This window comes from Cebidichthys violaceus, unplaced genomic scaffold (genome assembly GCF_023349555.1).
Source record: "Cebidichthys violaceus isolate CVI_PGR_0920_01 unplaced genomic scaffold, fCebVio1.0.p SCAF_20, whole genome shotgun sequence".
NCBI classification, from domain to species: domain Eukaryota; kingdom Metazoa; phylum Chordata; class Actinopteri; order Perciformes; family Stichaeidae; genus Cebidichthys; species Cebidichthys violaceus.
In genome coordinates, this window is record NW_027176373.1 from 10,954,500 (window position 1) to 10,973,671 (window position 19,172).

The following is a 19,172-nucleotide window of genomic DNA, read 5'->3' on the forward strand; positions in this document are numbered from 1 at the left end:
CTTATTGGTTCAGTTCCTGTAACTTTCCTGCTGTTTATTTGTGTACACCTGAGTGAGCTTTTGTTATCAATAATTGGGAGAGATCATTGGAGAACATTGTCATGGTTGAAAGAGAGATGTTGACCCTTCAAGAAGACTGTGTTGTACTGACAACAGTTGATGCAGCTGAATAAAGTGACCAAAATGAAAAGGATAATTTGCATCTTTGTTGCAACAGCAGCCGGCAGTAATGTCTGCAATCTGCGTATTTGGATTCAGGACCTTGCACAGACAACCGCCACGTTACTTCCACACTTACTATTTAGAGGACTCAAGACACTTCTGTTTCCATGCATGTGCAACTAGACTAAAATGTTGTGTCACAGAATTACATAAGAAAGAAAGCATGCCATGGGGTGGAGGTTGGAGGATGTGGGGTTGGATTTTCTTTAAGAAATATCAATGGACTGCCTTTTGGACACTAAGTATGGAAATTGACAGTTAAGTTCCCAGAAAGAGAATCAGTTTACTTAACCGGAACGCTGTAGTTTGTACTGGAAGTGATACTGTAGGTCACCCTTTTTTCCCTTTTTTTTTTTTAAATACAGTGTTGTACACAAAAGTGTTACATCTTGAACTGTAAACAATATATGATATTAACTCGCATCTCTGGTCATGTCACTGTTTCAGATGACTGTTTGGTGGCGGGCACTCATCCTCCTTTGCTGTGTACTGGACTGTGTGGAGTCCTCTTCTCCATCTCCAGTCCTCCAGAGGAATAAATACAACAACTCCTTTCGTCTCACGAGGTCCACCCGAACCCGTGTCCAGCAGCTGCAGAGGAAATATGTGAGTAGTAAAAAAATGTCTCCCTACTCTCCTGACTGGTCAGCTTATCATTGTGTGCTCTGCACACAGCCATTACTAGCTTTCCCTATAATTACAAATATTTAATGGTTACCATGTTTACCTTTACAGAAGGAGCAGCAGTTGGGAAATAAGCATTTTGAGGACAGAAGTCAGCAGTTAAAGGACCTACCATTGCTTTCCACAGATTTCTACCGCTGGATAAATCTGACGGTTAGTATCCTCTTCAAAACAATGCAATAAAAAAATCAGTCCGGTTGTTATCAGGGGCGTAAATATAGAGAGTGCAGGCAGTGTGGTTGCACTGGGGCTTGAGCAGTGGGGGCTAATTTGCTGGTAAAATATATATCCTACTAATTGTGTGTGTGTGTGTGTGTGTGTGTGTGTGTGTGTGTGTGTGTGTGTGTGTGTGTGTGTGTGTGTGTGCTTCATAGCTAGTAACTAGTGTGCACTAGGGCCTGTCATAATAGCGCGCACTGGGGCCTTTCGTAACTACCTTACGCCACTGGTTGTTACACTGCAAAACACATTTTTTAAAGTTTTTTGAGAATTTCTTCCACTGTTTTGAGATATTTTTTTCCTCACAAGGAAAAAACACGAAACCTGATGACATTGTCTGAGAGTCTGATCTTGCAGAATGTAAAATTTGAGTGAAATTCCCCTTTTACAACTTCAAGCAAAATGAGGGTCTTGTGCAACATTTTGATTATGTAATCATGTGGCTGTCTCTTGTTGCGCATTCAGGAATGGGAACGACTGCATGCTGCTTTCTGGGACATGCAAGCCTATTGGAAAACGCTGGAGCGGAAGAGAAAACAGCTAGAGAAGGAGGAGAAAGAGCAGATGGTGGATCGGGCGTTCGGCACCACTTTACCTCAGAGCATCAGGCACATTCAGCTTGACCTGAGGGACCTGATGAGCCAAGTCAGCAGTCAGGTATCCACAGTCTTCTTCCTCAAATCTACTCACAATTTACCCTTTTTTTAGGCCACACAAAAAAGGAAGTGACACTGAGGTCTAATGAAAAATTGTTTTGCTTTCTTCACCAGATGAGCTACATGAATAGCTCCTGGACAAAGCCAACCTCTCCCACACCCTTGAACCCACAAACCAGATCCAAAACAATATGGGACAGCAGAGTGGAGGGTTACATCATTCTGAGGGATCTAGACCTTTACCTCACCAAGCTGGCAAGAGACTTCCTCCTTCTGGCTTCAAAAACACACTTTTGACTGAAAACAAAAGCCCGGCACCCTGACAACACACACACACACACACACACACACACACACACACACACACACACACACACACACACACACACACACACACACACAAAGGGAAGAAACAGCGATCAGCACCTGATTGGAATAATAGTTGTGATAACTTTAATCAGTGTTTTAGTGGTGTTGTCAACACTTTACATGGAGCTCTCTTTTTAGCTCATGTTTTACTGTCTATTTAAGGGTTTTCTTGGGTATTTCCCAGAGTTTCTGTCTCACCTCTAACTGTAAGTTAGCAATAAGCTCCCAGAGAAGACTTCCCAACATGATGTTTTTCCCCCACGCCTTCAGTCTACTGGACTTTCCAAATATATATTTGCTATTTATTGACATATTTATTAACATGCTATTTATTTCAAAGTGGTTTATTTTATGTCTCTTACAATATAGAGATACAGTGTTTTACATTATTATATTTTGATATATTTGATGAAGCGGAAATATATTTATGTATGACTGACAATAAAGAGATGACGCAATTGAAACAGTGAGAACTTCATGTTATGATTTTCTAATCTTAAAAAAAAAGAAAAGATCAGTCATTATTGCATTATTAGAGACATTCTAGTAATTATGATGACGCATATGAAAGGGATCTTCCTTCTGTTGACTATTTTGTGTGTGCTTGTGATATCCACAGTGGTCCTGTGAACACAATGAAAACTTCTGAGGGGCCTCCAGTTAGCTAAAAGGATTATGTTTGTCTGGTTGCTGTTTTCTGTTTCTTCATGTGCTGTTGCTTCGAGGGGCAATCTGCAGAGTGAAATCAGATTGAATACAGTCAGCTGGCCGAAATATTTTTAATATAAAAAAAACTTCCTCCCTGCAGGCTCCACACATGACACAAGAACAGCCACTGACTCACCACTAGCAGATGTCCTCGCTTGCCTTTGGCCACCTTTAGCTCTGGACCCCTGACAAAATCAATGATTCCTTCTTTGCCTCGAGCCACAGCGAACCTAATACTGTTTGCCAGACAGGAGGTAACAAATAAAAGACAGGTTGGGACATGAGTACTGTTGGGTTGAAAATGACTACCATAGAGAAGCTGTCAGAGAAGCCTCACCTGCCCGGGCTGATGTTGACAAAGTTGACTTTGTTGGCCATCATGGCTAGTTTTGTCACCAGCTCAATCACATGGTTGCAGTGCAGTACCACATCGCCCTGAGGGTGACACAGCTGGATTTAGAGTGGTTGCATGGGCCTGCACTAGTAAACAGACATGACTGCTGTGTCTTACTGTACCTTCTGCTTATTGTCCTCATTGGGCATGTGCAGAACAAACATCCCATCGCTGAGAGAGCTCACAGAGATGCCTGTTAAAAGGATTCATTAAACTAATGAATAAAATCACAATGAATGTATGTCCCCATCTCCTGATTTGGTTTCATAATAAATGGTCATCCTCTCACTTAAATGTATCTTTCTGAGAGAAACACATTTTTTCTGTCACAGGATGACAAGAGCCAACCTTACTTGGTTGCCATGAATATTTCTGCAGAAGTGCACAGATAACGTACATTAATTGAAGTGTTATGACTGCTGAAAACTGTAGCAACTTAATAACTCCTCTTTAGCAAGAGAAATGAAAATGAGCTCAGCAGTGATCATGGATTCAAGGACATTGATCAATATCTTAACATAATACATTTCTCAAATTTCCTTTTACCTCTCAGAGCTGTGTAGTCAATCCTCTGTTTGATCTTGGTCCTGTCCACTAGCACAGCAAAGGCGTTAGTGAGCAGCAGCTGGCGAGGGCGAGGCTTAAAACCCCTCCTGTCATACTTTACAACTGATACGCCATACTGAAAAAGCACAAGGAGACACATGACTGTGAGGCAGCTGTAAAGTTATGTAGCACTTTTATTACATTGCATAGGATAAAAAAAGGTCCATCCCACCTGCACTTTGTCATTGCCGAGGGTCTGGACGACTTTGAGATTGATTTGTTCACGTTCTATATAAAGCAATGGGGAAGTCTCTGTAAATGTTATTACTTCCTCTGTGTGGTGTTAATTAGTACAGAGGTAATTAGTTTGTGTATCAACACGTACCCAGCCTGGAGTCCAAAAACAGCCTTCCAACACCCAGAGGATAGCTGTCTTTCTGATCCTTGAAGATCTCACTGGCTATTACCTTCTGCATCATCTAGAGCAAAGAAAAATCAGGCAAGATTTTGTTTAAACTGCACATTTAAAAGAACAACAACTTGTAAGGCCATGTTTTCTGTAGTAAGTGTACCTGCTTCTTCCATTCAGGCTGGACCCTCTTACAATACTTCATGACCATGTTTCTCATGTGCAGTCTCCGCAGGTGCTCAGATGTCTGTAGGGCACCATGGAATTGACAATGCAGAATTTGCATTAATAACTCTACAAATTCCTACTTACTTCTGCTACTTCTGCATTCTTTAATCTGTATGTAACGATGAGATGTAGCAGAATGAGGCTCTGTGTACCTCCACGAGGGATGGAGGAGGTGTCGGCCAGCTTTTGTCCAAAACGCTCTTGGGCAGGTTTTTACGTAGATTCTTGAGGAAGGAATAGCGCACATGATCCAGGAAATACTCATTCTCAGGGCAATATTCCTCATGGCGGTAGATGAAGCCTTTTATGAACCTGAAAAAAAAGATAAATACAAAGAAGGAAATCAACTGTAAATGCAAAATGCAGTAGCAAAAATACATACAAAAACCAAAAGCAACAAAGTATCAGTGAAGCACCTGCGTATCAACTCAGCAGCCTCTCGACGCCTCTTAGCCCTCCTGCGTGCTTTCATCCCTCGCCACCCAGACTGGATCGTAATCACTGAACATACACATACATGCAAAGATCATCACCACAACAACTTTTACACTCAGTCAAAGAGACCATTCCAAGGTTAGTAAAGCATAGTAAGTCAGCTAAATAAATGTGTTGTTAAGTGAGATAGAGGGAAATCTACGCAAGCACACCCAAATACATGAGCTGGAACGTGGACCAAACTTTGATGGCCACCCAAAAGTATTTTAATGTGCTTGTTCATACACTTAACGAAGCACAAAGTCTGAAAGTCTGGAAAGAGACTGTTGTTTGGCAGGCTAAATCAAAATGCATCAAAATAATGAAAATATAAAATATAGAAACATAATAAACCTGATGAGTACTTATGCATGCATTCAATTAAGCTTTAGGGACACAGTGAGACTGTATGGGAGACAGGAAACTGAGGGGGGAGTCAACAGAGGGAGGTGCTCTGACCTGCGCTTCTGATGCGTTGGTACTTGGCTCTCTCCCTGTAGCCTCTCCATGACGTCTGCAGGGTCAAAGCTAGAACACAACAAATAAAAGAGAGTGAAGGTGGATTCATGCCTTTCCAACGAGGTGTTGCAGTGGCTGCTGATTCATAGTTCAGCGTAGGAGTCATACCACTGATTAGATTCATTGTGACAGAGTGCGATGATTGCAGGGAGGACATTGTTTGCTGTTTAATAGGTGTGAACACAATAATATAAATATCTCACAATATGTCGCCATCTAGTACAACAATACCTAAAATGATGACCTCAGAAACAGTTGAATCATAACCCCTCTGACACCATAAACATATTATATATGTACTTCACAAAGGTAATATTCTTAATAATAATCTTCCTTTCGGATAACCCATTGTCACAAACCTTACCACTGTTACTCACCTATCTCTGGCTTTTTTGCTTCAAGTGCATCTTCAGTGGCAAAGAGAGTTTTTGGGAAACGGATGAAGATTTTTGACCTGCAGAAAGTGGACAAAGAAATGTGTGATCAGCATGACACTACAATGCCATTTGACAATCACGGCAATTTAAATTGTATGCATGGATGCATGCATTTAGTCTGGATGGTCCCATAATCTGTTGTGCCCACGAAGCGACTCATGGACCACCATTGTCAAACTCTGCTCCACTCTATACTCTCCCTCCAACAATACATTACCTGCCCAGTTTGTACTCCTCTGCTTGGTAGCCTAGGTGGTTGACCAGTGTCGAGACACCATCCGCAAGTCTGCCGTGCCAATTGGGCCAAGTCTCAGGACACAGGGGTTTGTATCTGTGGCCGTTTGTACATAAAAAATTATGACAGTTGGCTGAACATATGGTGGAGTCAACATAATGAACAATCATTGGGGCTGTAAGCCATTCAGAAAGAAAGTCAGTCACCTCTGCAGGAAGGCTTCAAAGCGACGTCGATAGGCAAAGCCAGCTCTCCTGACCCTCAGGTTTTCCATCAGGCCCAGGTACTTCACCTGGTGTCTGACCAGAACTTCATCAAACCTTCCTGCATGGAGAGATAACTTATTTACTTACTTACTACTTATTTACAACAATACACTATATATATATATATATATATATATATATATATATATATATATATATATATATATATATATAAATGACGAAACAACTGGGCATCCATTTATTTTATATTTATCAAAGACACCTGCCTTTATTTCTAATTTTCCTTGTTTTATTAGTGCCTTATTATATTTTGGTGATAAACCTTCTTGTTTTTTGATTATATTCAATCTCTTTCACATTAAAATACTTCACAGGGCACTTCAGAGGGCACACGATAGCACAGGTGGCATTATTTACAAAAATGTAAGCTGCTTTTATTTGAGAACAGTACTGTAATATACAAGACATTCATATTACAAGATGTAAAAGTGTACCTGGCTGCTTGGCATCATTAGGTTTGATACAGCGCACGTAGGATGGCTCTTTAGACATGAGGATCTCCATGAGTTTCATCAGGCTGTTTTTAAACTGAGTGGCGGCCTAAGGGACAAATTTAAAAAACAACATGAAACTATGGAATATTATCTGTATATTTCTGTGTGTGTATTGAAAAAAAGACAGAAAGGATTCATAGGTTTATTGTTATCACTATCTATAAACGATACAAAAACTTTTGATTCAAACCACACCTAAAAATGATCAAACACAGCGAAGAGACAAAGAGAGAGAGAGAGATAGAGAGAGAGAGAGAGAGAGAGAGAGAGAGAGAGAGAGAGAGAGAGAGAGAGAGAGAAATTCTCACCATCTCAGGGCGTTTCTGGTCTATCACTCCCTCTCTGCGGAAGCAGTGACTTACGATCTGGTTGTCTGACTGGCACATGACCTGAACAGAGACCAAACAACACAACTACATGTCAACACGACGCACCCCCGCTCTTTCTCTTCACTCAAGGTTTTTAAAGGTTAAACCGTGTCCACTTTCTCCATTCTTACCTCTTTTAGGTTCCTGTTCAGATATTTATTGTTCTTGTGTAGGAAACCTGAATGAGATAAACAATAACAGTGGGTTGTGGGTCATGCTCTAAAATAACTGTGGAATGAAAGCATGAATAAAAACAGTCCACTGGTTGATCAAGTGATGAATTACAGCTTTACCATTGACATTGTAGTTGACCTCCCCAGCATAATGCAGCAGCCTGAACTCCTCCCTACTCATTATCCTGCGGGTTTTTCCATTTGCCAACTTGTGACTGAAAGACATACACACGCACAGAGAGGTTCAAACATACACAGGCTTGCAGATGTAAGAAGCCGTAGTGAGAGTCTTTGCACTGTTGGTCAAAATAATATTTGATATAAGACAATGCTTACGTGACAAAATGGGGATGGCCGCCCAGTGTGTCTTCCAACTTCTCTAAGAAGGAGACATCACAGGTCTCTCCAGGTCTCAGGCACTCCTCATCCTGAATAAACAGTCACACTATTTAACTTTATCTACAGTGACAGAGGGTAAGACAACATCACATACATGACAAACATATAAACTAGTTCTTGTGCGCACCAGAATGGAGATGATGCCTTTGTGCTTCTCCTCTATCAGGTCACAAATGATCTTGTTGTCAAAGTATTGCACCGTCTCCCACTGACATTAGAGGGAGAGAGAACAATGTTGTGTTAGCATGGAAGTATAAATATAAATAAGTATATCCAACTTTTTTGTTTTGACGACCCAACCAACAATCAACTCACTGCAATTCCCTCCGTCTCGTACTCCTCCTGCTCAGATCTCAGGGTGAGCTCAATAAACAGCTGCTGGAGCTTCTCATTGCAATAGTTAATGCAGAACTGCTCAAAACTGTCAGGAGAAATATATAGCAAGTTAAGCCAAATTCATGCTGGAGCGATGAGCAAACGCTATGTGCCTTAGAGATAAGTACTGACAAAGAATTTGGTTCACTGAAAAACAGAAGCAGATTAACGACGGAAATAAATGGAATTGAATATAACTTATACCTATTGTGCTGTAGGACCTCAAAGCCATAGATATCCAGAAGCCCAATAACTGAGCAGCCCTTACCGCTGTGGTAGATTTCCTCCTGGATAACGTGTAAAGTACACAGCATGTAATCAATGGTAAAACACAACAATTGCATGTTGCATTTGAGTTGTTATCAGAACTGTTACTCAACCTTCAGAGCCAGCGACTGATTGATTTTCTCCACCAACCAAGTGAAGGTCCGACCGTACACAGCCTTGGCTAAGGCATCGCGGGCAGACACTGCCTGCTCAAAATTTAGCGGGCTGATCATCTGTAATGCACAAACGCAAGCAAGACACAAAATTATAAAATCACAAGATACACACCAAACAAATAAACATGTGGGGAGCACGGACACAAAGGCTGTTACCTCCTCTCCTTTAGCAGTGAGTTTCTTGTGAGTGAGTGCCTCCCTGAGCACTGAAACATCGATACCCAGCAGCTGGAAAACAACAACACATCTGCTGTTAGCTATGACTTTTTTGACAGTGTTTTTGCATATTACAACGTCCAATAATACTAGTGGGACTGTTCTGACCTTTGCAAGATTTGTTATCTGAGTCTCAGTGGTGATATAAGCTTCTCCTTCCTCCCCTTCCCCAAACTGAGTGTTTCCCAGATGGAGAACACTGGCGATGATATTCAGCAATTTCTGAGGTCAGACACAGGAAAGACAGTTAACAATAACCTCACAGATGTTTTAAAGTTGTTTTTTTAACACAATGAATGTCTGGACAGTCACTGAGAATATGATCATCCATACACAATCAGAACCAAAGACATTTTAAGTGTAAAAGTGTTTTTCAATAACTCTCTTAATTAAATGGTCACATCAAATGCTTGATGCAAAGTTAATGTAAACAGTGCAGGATGTTTACATGTAAGCCTTTAGGATCCAAAAAATACAGATGTTTCACTATTAAAACTGCACAGGGTCCTGTGGTTTAAACTTGTATCACTACTTTTGGATTCATGTAGATTTGTCCTGAATGTTTTTATGATGAGAAAATGGATGTTTGGTCAGTGCAAAAAAATAAAGGATAACAAACAGTGGACATATTCATGATGGGAATTAACATTCCCAAATCATTGATCATATTGGATCCATTCCTACGACTTTGCCTTTTAAAGTTCCACATCAATGTGGTAAACCAGAGAATATGAGTGAAAAACAATGTCACGGCTGTGATTGCTACTGACCTGCACTTCTTCCTCTGTGAAGCCAATAACAGACAGGGCCTTCATCACAACTTTCCAATTATTCTTGTCACTGACGGAGCTGAGTCTGGGACAGTTGCCCTGAACAAGAAAATTTAATATCACACCACAATTGATCTCAGTAAGAAATATTAGTTGGAAAAAAAATAAGTTATCATACTTCTACACCACACACACCTTCACCAGATAGTCATAGTTCTGAGGGTTCCTTTCCAGGGCCAGTGCGGTAAGCAAGTCGTCGTCCCCTCCATCCAGAAGTTGATAGAAGATGTGGAAGTTCCTCTCACCTTGGTTCTGGTGCACTACACGTGATTTCTCCAGCAGGTACTTCAGGATGTGACCGCCCGCTGGCGCCCCCTAGGAGGAGTTACGAGACACAGCAGGTTGAGAGCCCTAGACTTTTAAATGTTTGAGCTTCTATCAATGATATAACTAAACTAACTGCTGTTTTCAGTATGGTATGAGCACATATGATTTCTATAGAGTGTGAAAGGAAAGAAGGAAGTGTTTACCCTAAAGTCAAACTGGATATCCATGTATTTTCCAAAGCGGCTGGAATTGTCATTCCTAAATGTTTTGGCGTTGCCAAATGCCTGCACAAAGCAAAAAAAGCAAGGAAATTAGAGGGAGGAAGTGAACACAAGAGCAACAATACAATGACAAAATCAAACAATTAGGAATAAATATTAAGAAGCATTTACAAATAACAAATATGCAAAGGTCATTCAGATTTCTCAGATCAACCAGATAATGTAATTTATTGTGAAAGTCTAAATGTACTGTGCTTTTAATTGACTGTGGCTGTTTGAATAGTTTGAATACCTCCAGAACAGAGTTAGACTGCAGCAGGCGGTCACCAAGGGTCGCCATATGTTCATTAACGGGGCAGGTGACAGCGTAGTAGAGGAGGATCTTCTTGGACGCTTCTGTTTTACCTGCTCCACTCTCACCCGATATCATAATACACTGGTCCTTCCTCTCGGTCCGCATGGCTCGGTAAGTGTTGTCTGACAAGGCGTAGCTGAGGGGAAAAACAAAGGCAACTTCAACTACCGATCAACATATATTTGAAACATGGTGGTGGAAAAGTCACACAAACGTTTCAGTCTAATGGAAGCAATGCAAGCAGTCTGTTGTGACTGTTATGAATAAAATCTGTGGTTTACATGCTTGTTATTATCAAATGTACTTATTTATTTGATGTTTTAGAAATAAATAGGAGCACATAATCACATGCTATCCATCATATATCACAACTTGTATAGTTTTCTTTTTTTAAATTTCCCTTTAACCCCAACTCACACATGACACATGACCCTGCTTTCAAAAATACAATATCTTAAAGAAACGTGTCATGTGTACACATTAAAGACGAAATAGAGAGAAAAGTTAAAGTCACATCAACACAACGAATGAAAAAAAAGAAGAAAAAAAAACAGACACCAACTAACTGTAAACAACACAAACAAAAGGATGGCATATTCAACAGTTGTACTTTGAAAGTCAACAATCTTTTCCCAAATACCTTTAGTTTTGTAACAATTATATACAGTATTTGTTGCTTCCCCACTATAAAATGTATTTGTAAACATTACAAAATTACATTTATCCACAAATGCATGCAATGCATAAACCTGGTAAAACCTATTTTTGTGATTAAATATTTCATTTCATAATCAATTTATAAATGAAATGAGGCAAAATCAAAAGAGGTTTATAATTCTAGTGACAGTTTAGTGTTAATCATATTAAGGTAGAACTGAAACAATTTGATTAATTGAGTGACAAAAAGCCCCCCACCCCTCATTATTTGATAATTGAACAAAAAAGTAAATTGCAGCCTGAAGTTATGCACCATAATACAGTATATGTATCAATATAGAAAGCCTCTGTGGTATAGAAAGCCTCTGTGGAGGTTTCAGTATTACGGGATATAATTCTCAGCATGCCATGTGATTATTAGCTGTTGGCAGCAGAGGACAGTGGAGGAGTTTAATAAATAAATGTCTGGGGACCATGAAGTGACTCACATGTGAGGCGATATCTCATAGAAGCTGACCCCTCTGTAGCGTTCCATCTGCTGCTTGGAGTAAATTTCCAGCTCTTTGTAAGGGTTCACCGACACCAACACGGAGCCAATATACGTCTGAGGCCAAACATTAGAACACATACAGTTATGTTTCACCACAGCAAGTGAAATGTTTCGGAACACATGAAGGAAATTGGCTCTATTACATAGATGAGGTTTTCCCCGAAGCGTCTCCGTAGGTTCTCTATGAAGGCCGCCTCACTGTTGTAGTTTTCCAGCAAGACAAAGTCCTGCACCCCGACCCTATCCCGGGCCGTCAGGGCACTCTCCATCACCAGGCGCACTCGTCCTTCAACATCCACCTCCTACAGGAAGAGAGAGAAGGAGGAGCATTACGGAGAGGAACAGAAATGAAGCAGGAAGTTCAGCAAAACAGTAGAGAGAAGAAGATCTCTGTTTTAACTGATAACCTTACAATAGATACAATTACACTCTGTTGACCAACAGGAGGCACAATGCATGATACATTTCACCCAGTTATGAAAAAATGTACATCTGGTTCTCAATATTACAATAATTGCCACATAATTTTATTATAAGATAGAATATATGTATGAAGAGAGACATATTTCAAACATATCTTCAAAATATCAGGGCAAATGTCTCCAGACGTACTGACACCAAAACAACTCTGTAAAAACACAAAGCAAGAACAGCTCCACCAAACCGTGCCAGGATTAAACAATGAAGACATTCAAGGAATCCAAATGATAAGCAGACAAGATAAACTCTTTTATCATGCGATAGTGAGATAGTGTCTTATGATGTATGTATAGTACACACAGCTCTATATCACCAGACGAGATTTAACCGATGCCACAAATAAAAGCATGTGTACATGTCAACCCCGCTGTGACGGCAAACATTATAGTGCAGACAGGAACTAATTACCAGACGGCAGAGTGAAATTCTAAGATATGCCCTAAGGTAAGATATTAAAAACACACACATGCACGCTCATACCCACATACAGAGAGATAAAACTGTCAGCAGTCAATACTTACTGATAATAAATATCCAGGCCCATAATTCAGTGTGTAATCAATGCACTACACCCCAGCCAAACTATCTGCACTCCATCTTCAGTATCAAAGATACATTTATGAGAGAAGCCCTGCTGTTTTTCTTTACACGTTCATAAAAAATTAAAAAAAACAAGCCGAAAGTGGAACAAAGGGGCTAGACTTCCTCAGGATTTCTGTTTTTCTTGAATGCAAAAGCCTCTCAAGGGTCCCATTTAATGCCGGTAAAAGGTCATTATCTCTGGGCACTGGAAGCAGGAAAATCCTTAAAAAAACAAGAGGACAACAGTGGAAGATAGCCAAGAAGCGAGAGCAAAGGAAAGTCACTGGACATTCCCACTGCAGCCAGTCCTCTCTGCTTCACCTTGGAGTATTGTTCTCCCACTCCTGCAGGTGGGCTTCCTACAGATAGTAATTACAGTTCATAGATTTTCCAAAGGATAAAAACTAAGGAATGTTAGGGTCAAGTTTGGGGCAGGCGTTGAGTGAATGCCACTAAATGTTTCTATGTTGTGTGTCAACAGCTGTGCATGCTTTTATACACTGAGGATTTATTTTGGCATGCATGGTCAACAAAGAAACTTGCATGTGTCCACTTTTCCAATGTATGACACATCCAAATTTGTTATAAACTTGTTATTCTCACTTCTTTTTTTTATTGACACAAAAACACAGCAAACATTGTTTTCAAAGATCTATTTCTCAGCAATCATGAGTTCTACTTTTTTCTGCTAATTTTTTAAAAACTTTTATCTCAGGGATTCCATTACAGTAACACGTGGAACCAATTTTAGGGATGAGAAGCCTCACATAAAGCATTTCTGCCTCTACGGCTGGGGTAGAGGAAATCTTATGGAGATACTGTGGCTGAGATACCCTCAGAGTTACAGGTCTGGGGTGGAGATAAAACCAAAACACAATGTTACTCTTGCAGCTTTGTTGTCAGTGAACTGACCTGAGGCTGGGCTTGGATGCTTTATGGGGGGGGGGATTTGACTGATAATCAGGGAGCTTCAGTGAAATCTGCAGGTTTGTAGGTGGAGCAGCAGTGACAACCAGTGAGGAGGCTAACCAAACAGTGGGACTTGGCTCCGGGCCCCATGACTAAGCTCTGCTGGGCCGACTACATTCGGATTGTCTTCCTTATAAGGCATGCCCCACCACTCTGTCCCAGTGCGAGCTGCTCTGGTACCGCAGCTGGCTCTCTACCACTCATGTGCCAGTAATGGATATGGTGGAAAAATTCCAGGTTTATTCTTTCTGGGCCGCATGGGTTAAAGCTTATACAAAAAACCCAAATATTTACTGACTCATACATGGGCAAAAAAGAAAAAGAAAAAACCTCTAAGTGACTCATTGTTCTGTTTTGCTTCCCTTTCCATAACAGAGACAGTGAATTAGTGGATCAGATCATGTGCTTCACTCTGTAAGCCCAGATAAGGCACATAAAATCCAGTCAGTGTGCAGCACTAAACAGGAAAACATAACAAGGAGCATCATGGTGGTCAGGATCTTACCCTGCCTTGGTACCTCATCCTGTCCTGTTGTTGTTGTTGTTGGAAGAAGGCTGTATTGGTGGTCCCCCCCCGGCTGGCGCTCCTCCTCTCGTGTCAGACAGACTCCTCAACTTTTCATCCACCTTTTCTCATGGGTGACACAATTAGGTAACTTTTCTTCTCTCTCCCCCCGCGTCAGTTACTTTCTCACTTTCTCTCAGCTTTAGTCTCTTTCTCCACGCCTTTCCTCCTCTTCGTCCGACTCCCCTGTGAGGAAAAAAGCATACGCACTCAGGCCAAAACACAAACAGCCCCTCTTGTTTATACCTTCAATTCATCTTCCCTTTGACAGGTCAAGTAAATGTCCGCCTCTCCATGAGTCCTTCTCCTTCCCTCTAAACCAAACTGCATGAAACAAGGGCAGGGACTCCACTCACACGTCACACAACTGGACCAAAAAAAAAAAGTCTGGGGAAAGTAGGCTGTTGAAAAAGAGCCAGAGAGCCGGGAGGGTTTGGAAAACTTTGCTAAGAGCCCCAAACTACAAACATGTAATCACTGTGCAGCTATATAAAAAGGGAGGAAAAAAAACAGAAATCACATGATGAGATCTCAGTACATTCTTTCTTTCCTTCCCTCCCTATTTAGTTTGCTCCCTCCCTTTTCTCCCACAAGCTGAGACAGATTCGCATGAGATGTGACTTATTAAAGTGTTTCACCAGCAAGACCGCCTGGCCGTCTTCCACTGTTGATGAAATAACTTTCACCATCATCATAATGTCGCTCTGCAGATTTTTCTGTTATTATATTAGTCTGGGCTGTCATGACCGACTAGTTGGTTCCCCAGGCAACACTCACATGTTAACATAATAGTAATTATGTATAAAATGTGCTGTCTGCGTGGGCCATCATCGGATTCCTGACTTCTTACGTTGCTTCTCGTTGAAGGCATATCTGGGGAGTGCTGCCAGGCCACATCGTCTCTGTCAGAGAACAGCGCCCTCCTCTGGTTTCCCTCCCCTTGTGTGTGCCCTCACCCCATTTTCCCTCACTCTGTCTCCACGCCCCACTCTCCTTTCTTTGCCAGCATCATCAAATATCCAACGCTGAGGAATCTGAATAATGTTACCCAGATGGAGAGAGTCTCTCGCTGTTTTTCTCAATCCCTGGCTGTCTCAATTCTTCTTAAAGCAAGAAGGAAATGTATCAAATTACTTTGTATGGTGTTATTTATTCATTGTACTGTTTTTTCTATTTGTTGTGTGCTGTGAAAGCTATGTTTTGTTTGGTGTCTGTATGAGTTGATTTGGTGGTAAATGGGGGATTAATAAAGCTTTCTAACTAACTAACTAACTAACAACTCTTTATGCTGCTCCCTCCCCACCACTCACTATATATGGAGTATACACAACTATGGGGGAATTGACACTGTCGCATTCATTAAATTATTAAAAAGATTGTGCGCCAATTGGTGTCACTCAAAGCCTCATTTTGGTGCCTTGCCTCTTTTACTATATATGGTAAGCAGTCGTGCCAGATCTGCACTAGTCAAGTCAAGTCAAGTGAAGTTCATATATCTTATTTATCTCACAAATCAAAGATTTGCCTCAAGGGGCTTTCACACAATATTTCCTCACTTGAACTTTTTCAGTCAAATGTTCTCGCATACCTTTTCTTCATGAAAGGTTTGCCTTCATGTCCACTTAGTTTACTTGGTTACCTCATCGCATTCCTCCACAATGTGTTCTATTCACACCAGCGTCACCTCAAATGATGAGGTCAATTTTGTATGGAACGCAAAAATCAAAAGAAACTCGTACAATGAGATGATAGTTGATCATTTAGTGGGCACAGAAACGTTGACTACAGCAGAATGGTAGGTATTGTTGGGTTCTCCTATCAGAGCCAAACAGTGCTCTAAGGAGATATCATGAAAATGAATGCATGCCGAAAACTTGTGCCTATTGTTGGGAGCTTTGTTTTATGAAATATGCAGTACAGTATGTTGAATAAGAGTTAATGTGTTCACAGGAGCACCATGGGTCCATGCCAGGCTACCAGGCGCTCACGTGTGTGCTCCACTTTCAGGCGAAGCTGCAGGCGCAGGCCTAGTGTGACTCAACTAGGTGTCAAATGTCATACAGGCCTTGCCTTTATTCTGGACCCTCTCTGAGAACAAATTTTCATTTAGAAGACTTCCCCAGCACCTACTGCCAACAACAACTCAGCTCCCAGGGTCACATGGACAGCTTCTCCACCACTGCGGGGGGGGGGGGGGGGGGGGGGGGGGTCACTGGAAGAGGCCATAGTTCATTCTGAACATAGCAATTGGCTAACATATAATTATGAATTAATAAATAATAAAACTTGTTGTTTTTAAAAAAAAATATGCTAAACATTTATTCCGCTGATAGGTGTTGTAGAAACCTCAGTCTATGTTCAAAAATTCAACGTTGGGCCTGTTTGGACTTTCCTTGGGACGTCAGAAAAGTCAACTTGAAAAGTCAAAACCGTGCACAGACAGAATATACTGCAGACAGATTGCTGGCAGCATTTTTTGACTTACTTTTGAAGGGCATCCAAGACATAGCATATGTAACCACATGCACGTGGAAAACATGAGGGTACTCTCCTAACACATCTGGTTCGTCTACTCTGCACACATTGCAGCATCTGGCACAACCTTACTGCCAAGGAAATCCAAAAGACACTAAAGTCAACCAGAAAGAAACTACAGTTCCACAGCAGCATGCATCTTCACCACCTGAGCTTGTGATGTCTCATCCTGCATTATTTCCTGCTGAGTTTTTTTTCAATAAGTGTTCCTATCTTTGTTTAGCAGTTCCTGTAAGAACGATTTCCTTCCTAGCCGTTTCCTGATGTTCTTCCTTCATGACCATTTGTTTGAGCTCAGTTCTGATGTGAACCATTCCTTTCTAGTTCTTAGTTCTATTTCCTGCATTGTACATCACTGTAGATTCCTTCCTCAATTAGTTTAAAACGCAGGGAACCCGCAGGGTTATGCGCCATAAACTGGAGCGTAACACTTGCAAAAAGTGTAACTGCGATCAAAATATGGACGGTAGCACTGAGCTGTTTGATTTAAACTAACTTCCTCTCAGGAGTACACACACTTACTACCCACCTCAACTGTCACAACTTCCATTTCTGTCAAACTCAGTACCAAAACACTGAAATAAATATCCTTCTTTTTACAATGCATCCATGAGCCTGACTTCAATTTCAGATAATCACGGTAATATAAAAATAACTCTGAACATCTGACATATTATGGAACAAATCCAAAGAATCCTTGCACAACCCTCCTCCCTCCTCTCATAAACTAACTGCCTGCATCTTTGTACAGTGTTTAAATCTGAGGTATAGTAATCGTTTTGCCTCATTTTGTATTTAAATTGCTACGGTTTAACGATTCAATATCACAATGAATCACAGAGGAATGATGACTTATTTGGGCGGGGTGGAAAATTGGTTTCTTCCAATCCTCTCTCTCTCTCTCTCTCTCTCTCTGTCTCTCTCTCTCTCTCTGTCTCTCTCTCTCTGTCTCTCTCTGTCTCTCTCTCTCTCACACACACACATACGGTAAACTTGTGTGAATAAATGAGATAGTGTGGGTATCAGATATAATCTTTAACTCCTCATCTAGCTCATCTAAATCTCCCATGCTAACTTTTTCATAATGGAATGTCTCTCTTCTTTCCTTCCTATCTCTGACCTGTTATGTTGCATTATGCATGCTTGAATGTAAAGCTATTTTGGAGTCAACTACAACATGACGGAAATATGCGAACGCTGTGTGGGGTTTCCTATCCTAGGTTTCCTGTTTGTAATGTCCTTGGTTGAGACGTTTTTTTGTCACCTATACATCCATCTGCGCTGAGCTCCCTCAGCACCCGTCTGCTTTCCCTTTCACCCCGTTCTCACCTCAACTGCCTCTCATCCCCCAGATACTTGTTACACCACAAGAGCTACTAAATTGATCAAGGTGTAAAACAAAACCCCATGAATCTACAAGCTGTGGAAACACATGTCGTAGGAATTTAAAAGCAAAGACACAGAAGAAATATGTATTGGGGATGTAGTAATCTTAAGTGTCTTCTCTCTTTATACAAAATAAACAGTCATGAGGATGAGGAATAGGTTTTAAGTCAATAGTTAAACTTACCTAGCATGATCACTGGAACAATAAAAAGCACAAGCTTACAACTAGATCAACTCCTCTTGATGATATGAATCATAGGATGGCTTAGGGCTCTGCCTAGTGGTAGCAATATCAATTACACAAAACTGGCTCCAGTGCCTCTTTTTTTTTTTTTTTTAAAGGGATGGGATGGCTTGACATTACATTTGGTTCCCAGAAGATAAATCCGAATGAGTTTGATGACTGCTTGAGTTTGGTTCTGGTGCCACAAACAGATGAAAATTCCCACTGTCTTTTCTTAAAACCAATAACAGAGCCTTAATTTGCATACAGGAGTTTTCTGGTAATAGTATTTCTACACCGTGACAATTCTACTTTCATTTAAGCAAAGAATCTCAACATCTCTACCAACACCAAGCACAAAAGCTTTAATCAATTTAACTGAAATGCATTACAAGTATAACCGGGAAATTGTATGCATCTTGCACATCACAAAACTAGACAAATACATACACACATACAAAAATAATACTTGCACATCTGTAATAAACACATAGAAATAAGCCTACCTGGTCTTCCTTAATATGCAGAGGGCATGAACAGCCTCACTGAAGTTGAACAGTGAACACTTTCTTGGTCTCCAGGTGCAGTCTGGTGGTGGCCACAAGTTACAATAAGATGCACTCCCCCTCGGAACCGCTGGATCCAGACGGATGAAATTACGACACAGCACAGAATTATTTACAGAAAGAAAAAACTG

The 19,172-nt window shown here is 40.9% G+C and overlaps 2 protein-coding genes across 3 annotated transcripts; one reads left to right on the forward strand and one right to left on the reverse strand.

Moving 5' to 3' along the window:
* The first annotated feature begins 589 nt into the window (after positions 1-589).
* On the forward strand, positions 590-2,133 carry LOC137876599 (uncharacterized). The gene is made up of 4 exons (XM_068716324.1): positions 590-828; positions 958-1,059; positions 1,591-1,782; positions 1,896-2,133. The coding sequence occupies exons 1-4, from the start codon at positions 655-657 to the stop codon at positions 2,076-2,078; spliced, it is 651 nt and encodes a 216-aa protein (XP_068572425.1). The 5' UTR covers positions 590-654; the 3' UTR covers positions 2,079-2,133.
* A 78-nt stretch (positions 2,134-2,211) lies between these two features.
* myo1ca (myosin Ic, paralog a) lies at positions 2,212-14,790 on the reverse strand. 2 transcript variants are annotated; one of them, XM_068716321.1, is made up of 33 exons: positions 14,688-14,790; positions 14,272-14,517; positions 11,879-12,037; positions 11,674-11,789; positions 10,466-10,664; positions 10,156-10,236; positions 9,821-10,000; positions 9,626-9,724; positions 8,964-9,077; positions 8,796-8,867; positions 8,577-8,696; positions 8,401-8,483; positions 8,137-8,242; positions 7,949-8,029; positions 7,759-7,850; positions 7,543-7,637; positions 7,381-7,427; positions 7,190-7,270; positions 6,822-6,927; positions 6,307-6,424; positions 6,083-6,196; positions 5,806-5,882; positions 5,369-5,437; positions 4,852-4,936; positions 4,588-4,747; positions 4,371-4,454; positions 4,184-4,277; positions 4,031-4,086; positions 3,799-3,934; positions 3,375-3,445; positions 3,196-3,293; positions 2,995-3,094; positions 2,212-2,882 (listed from the first exon to the last, which is right to left on the reverse strand). In XM_068716321.1, the coding sequence occupies exons 2-33, from the start codon at positions 14,287-14,289 to the stop codon at positions 2,856-2,858; spliced, it is 3,138 nt and encodes a 1,045-aa protein (XP_068572422.1). In that variant the 5' UTR covers positions 14,290-14,517; positions 14,688-14,790; the 3' UTR covers positions 2,212-2,855. The 2 variants fall into 2 exon arrangements, with proteins under 2 accessions (XP_068572422.1, XP_068572424.1); XM_068716323.1 differs by lacking the exons at positions 14,272-14,517; positions 14,688-14,790 and adding an exon at positions 12,737-12,813.
* Positions 14,791-19,172: the final 4,382 nt, after the last annotated feature.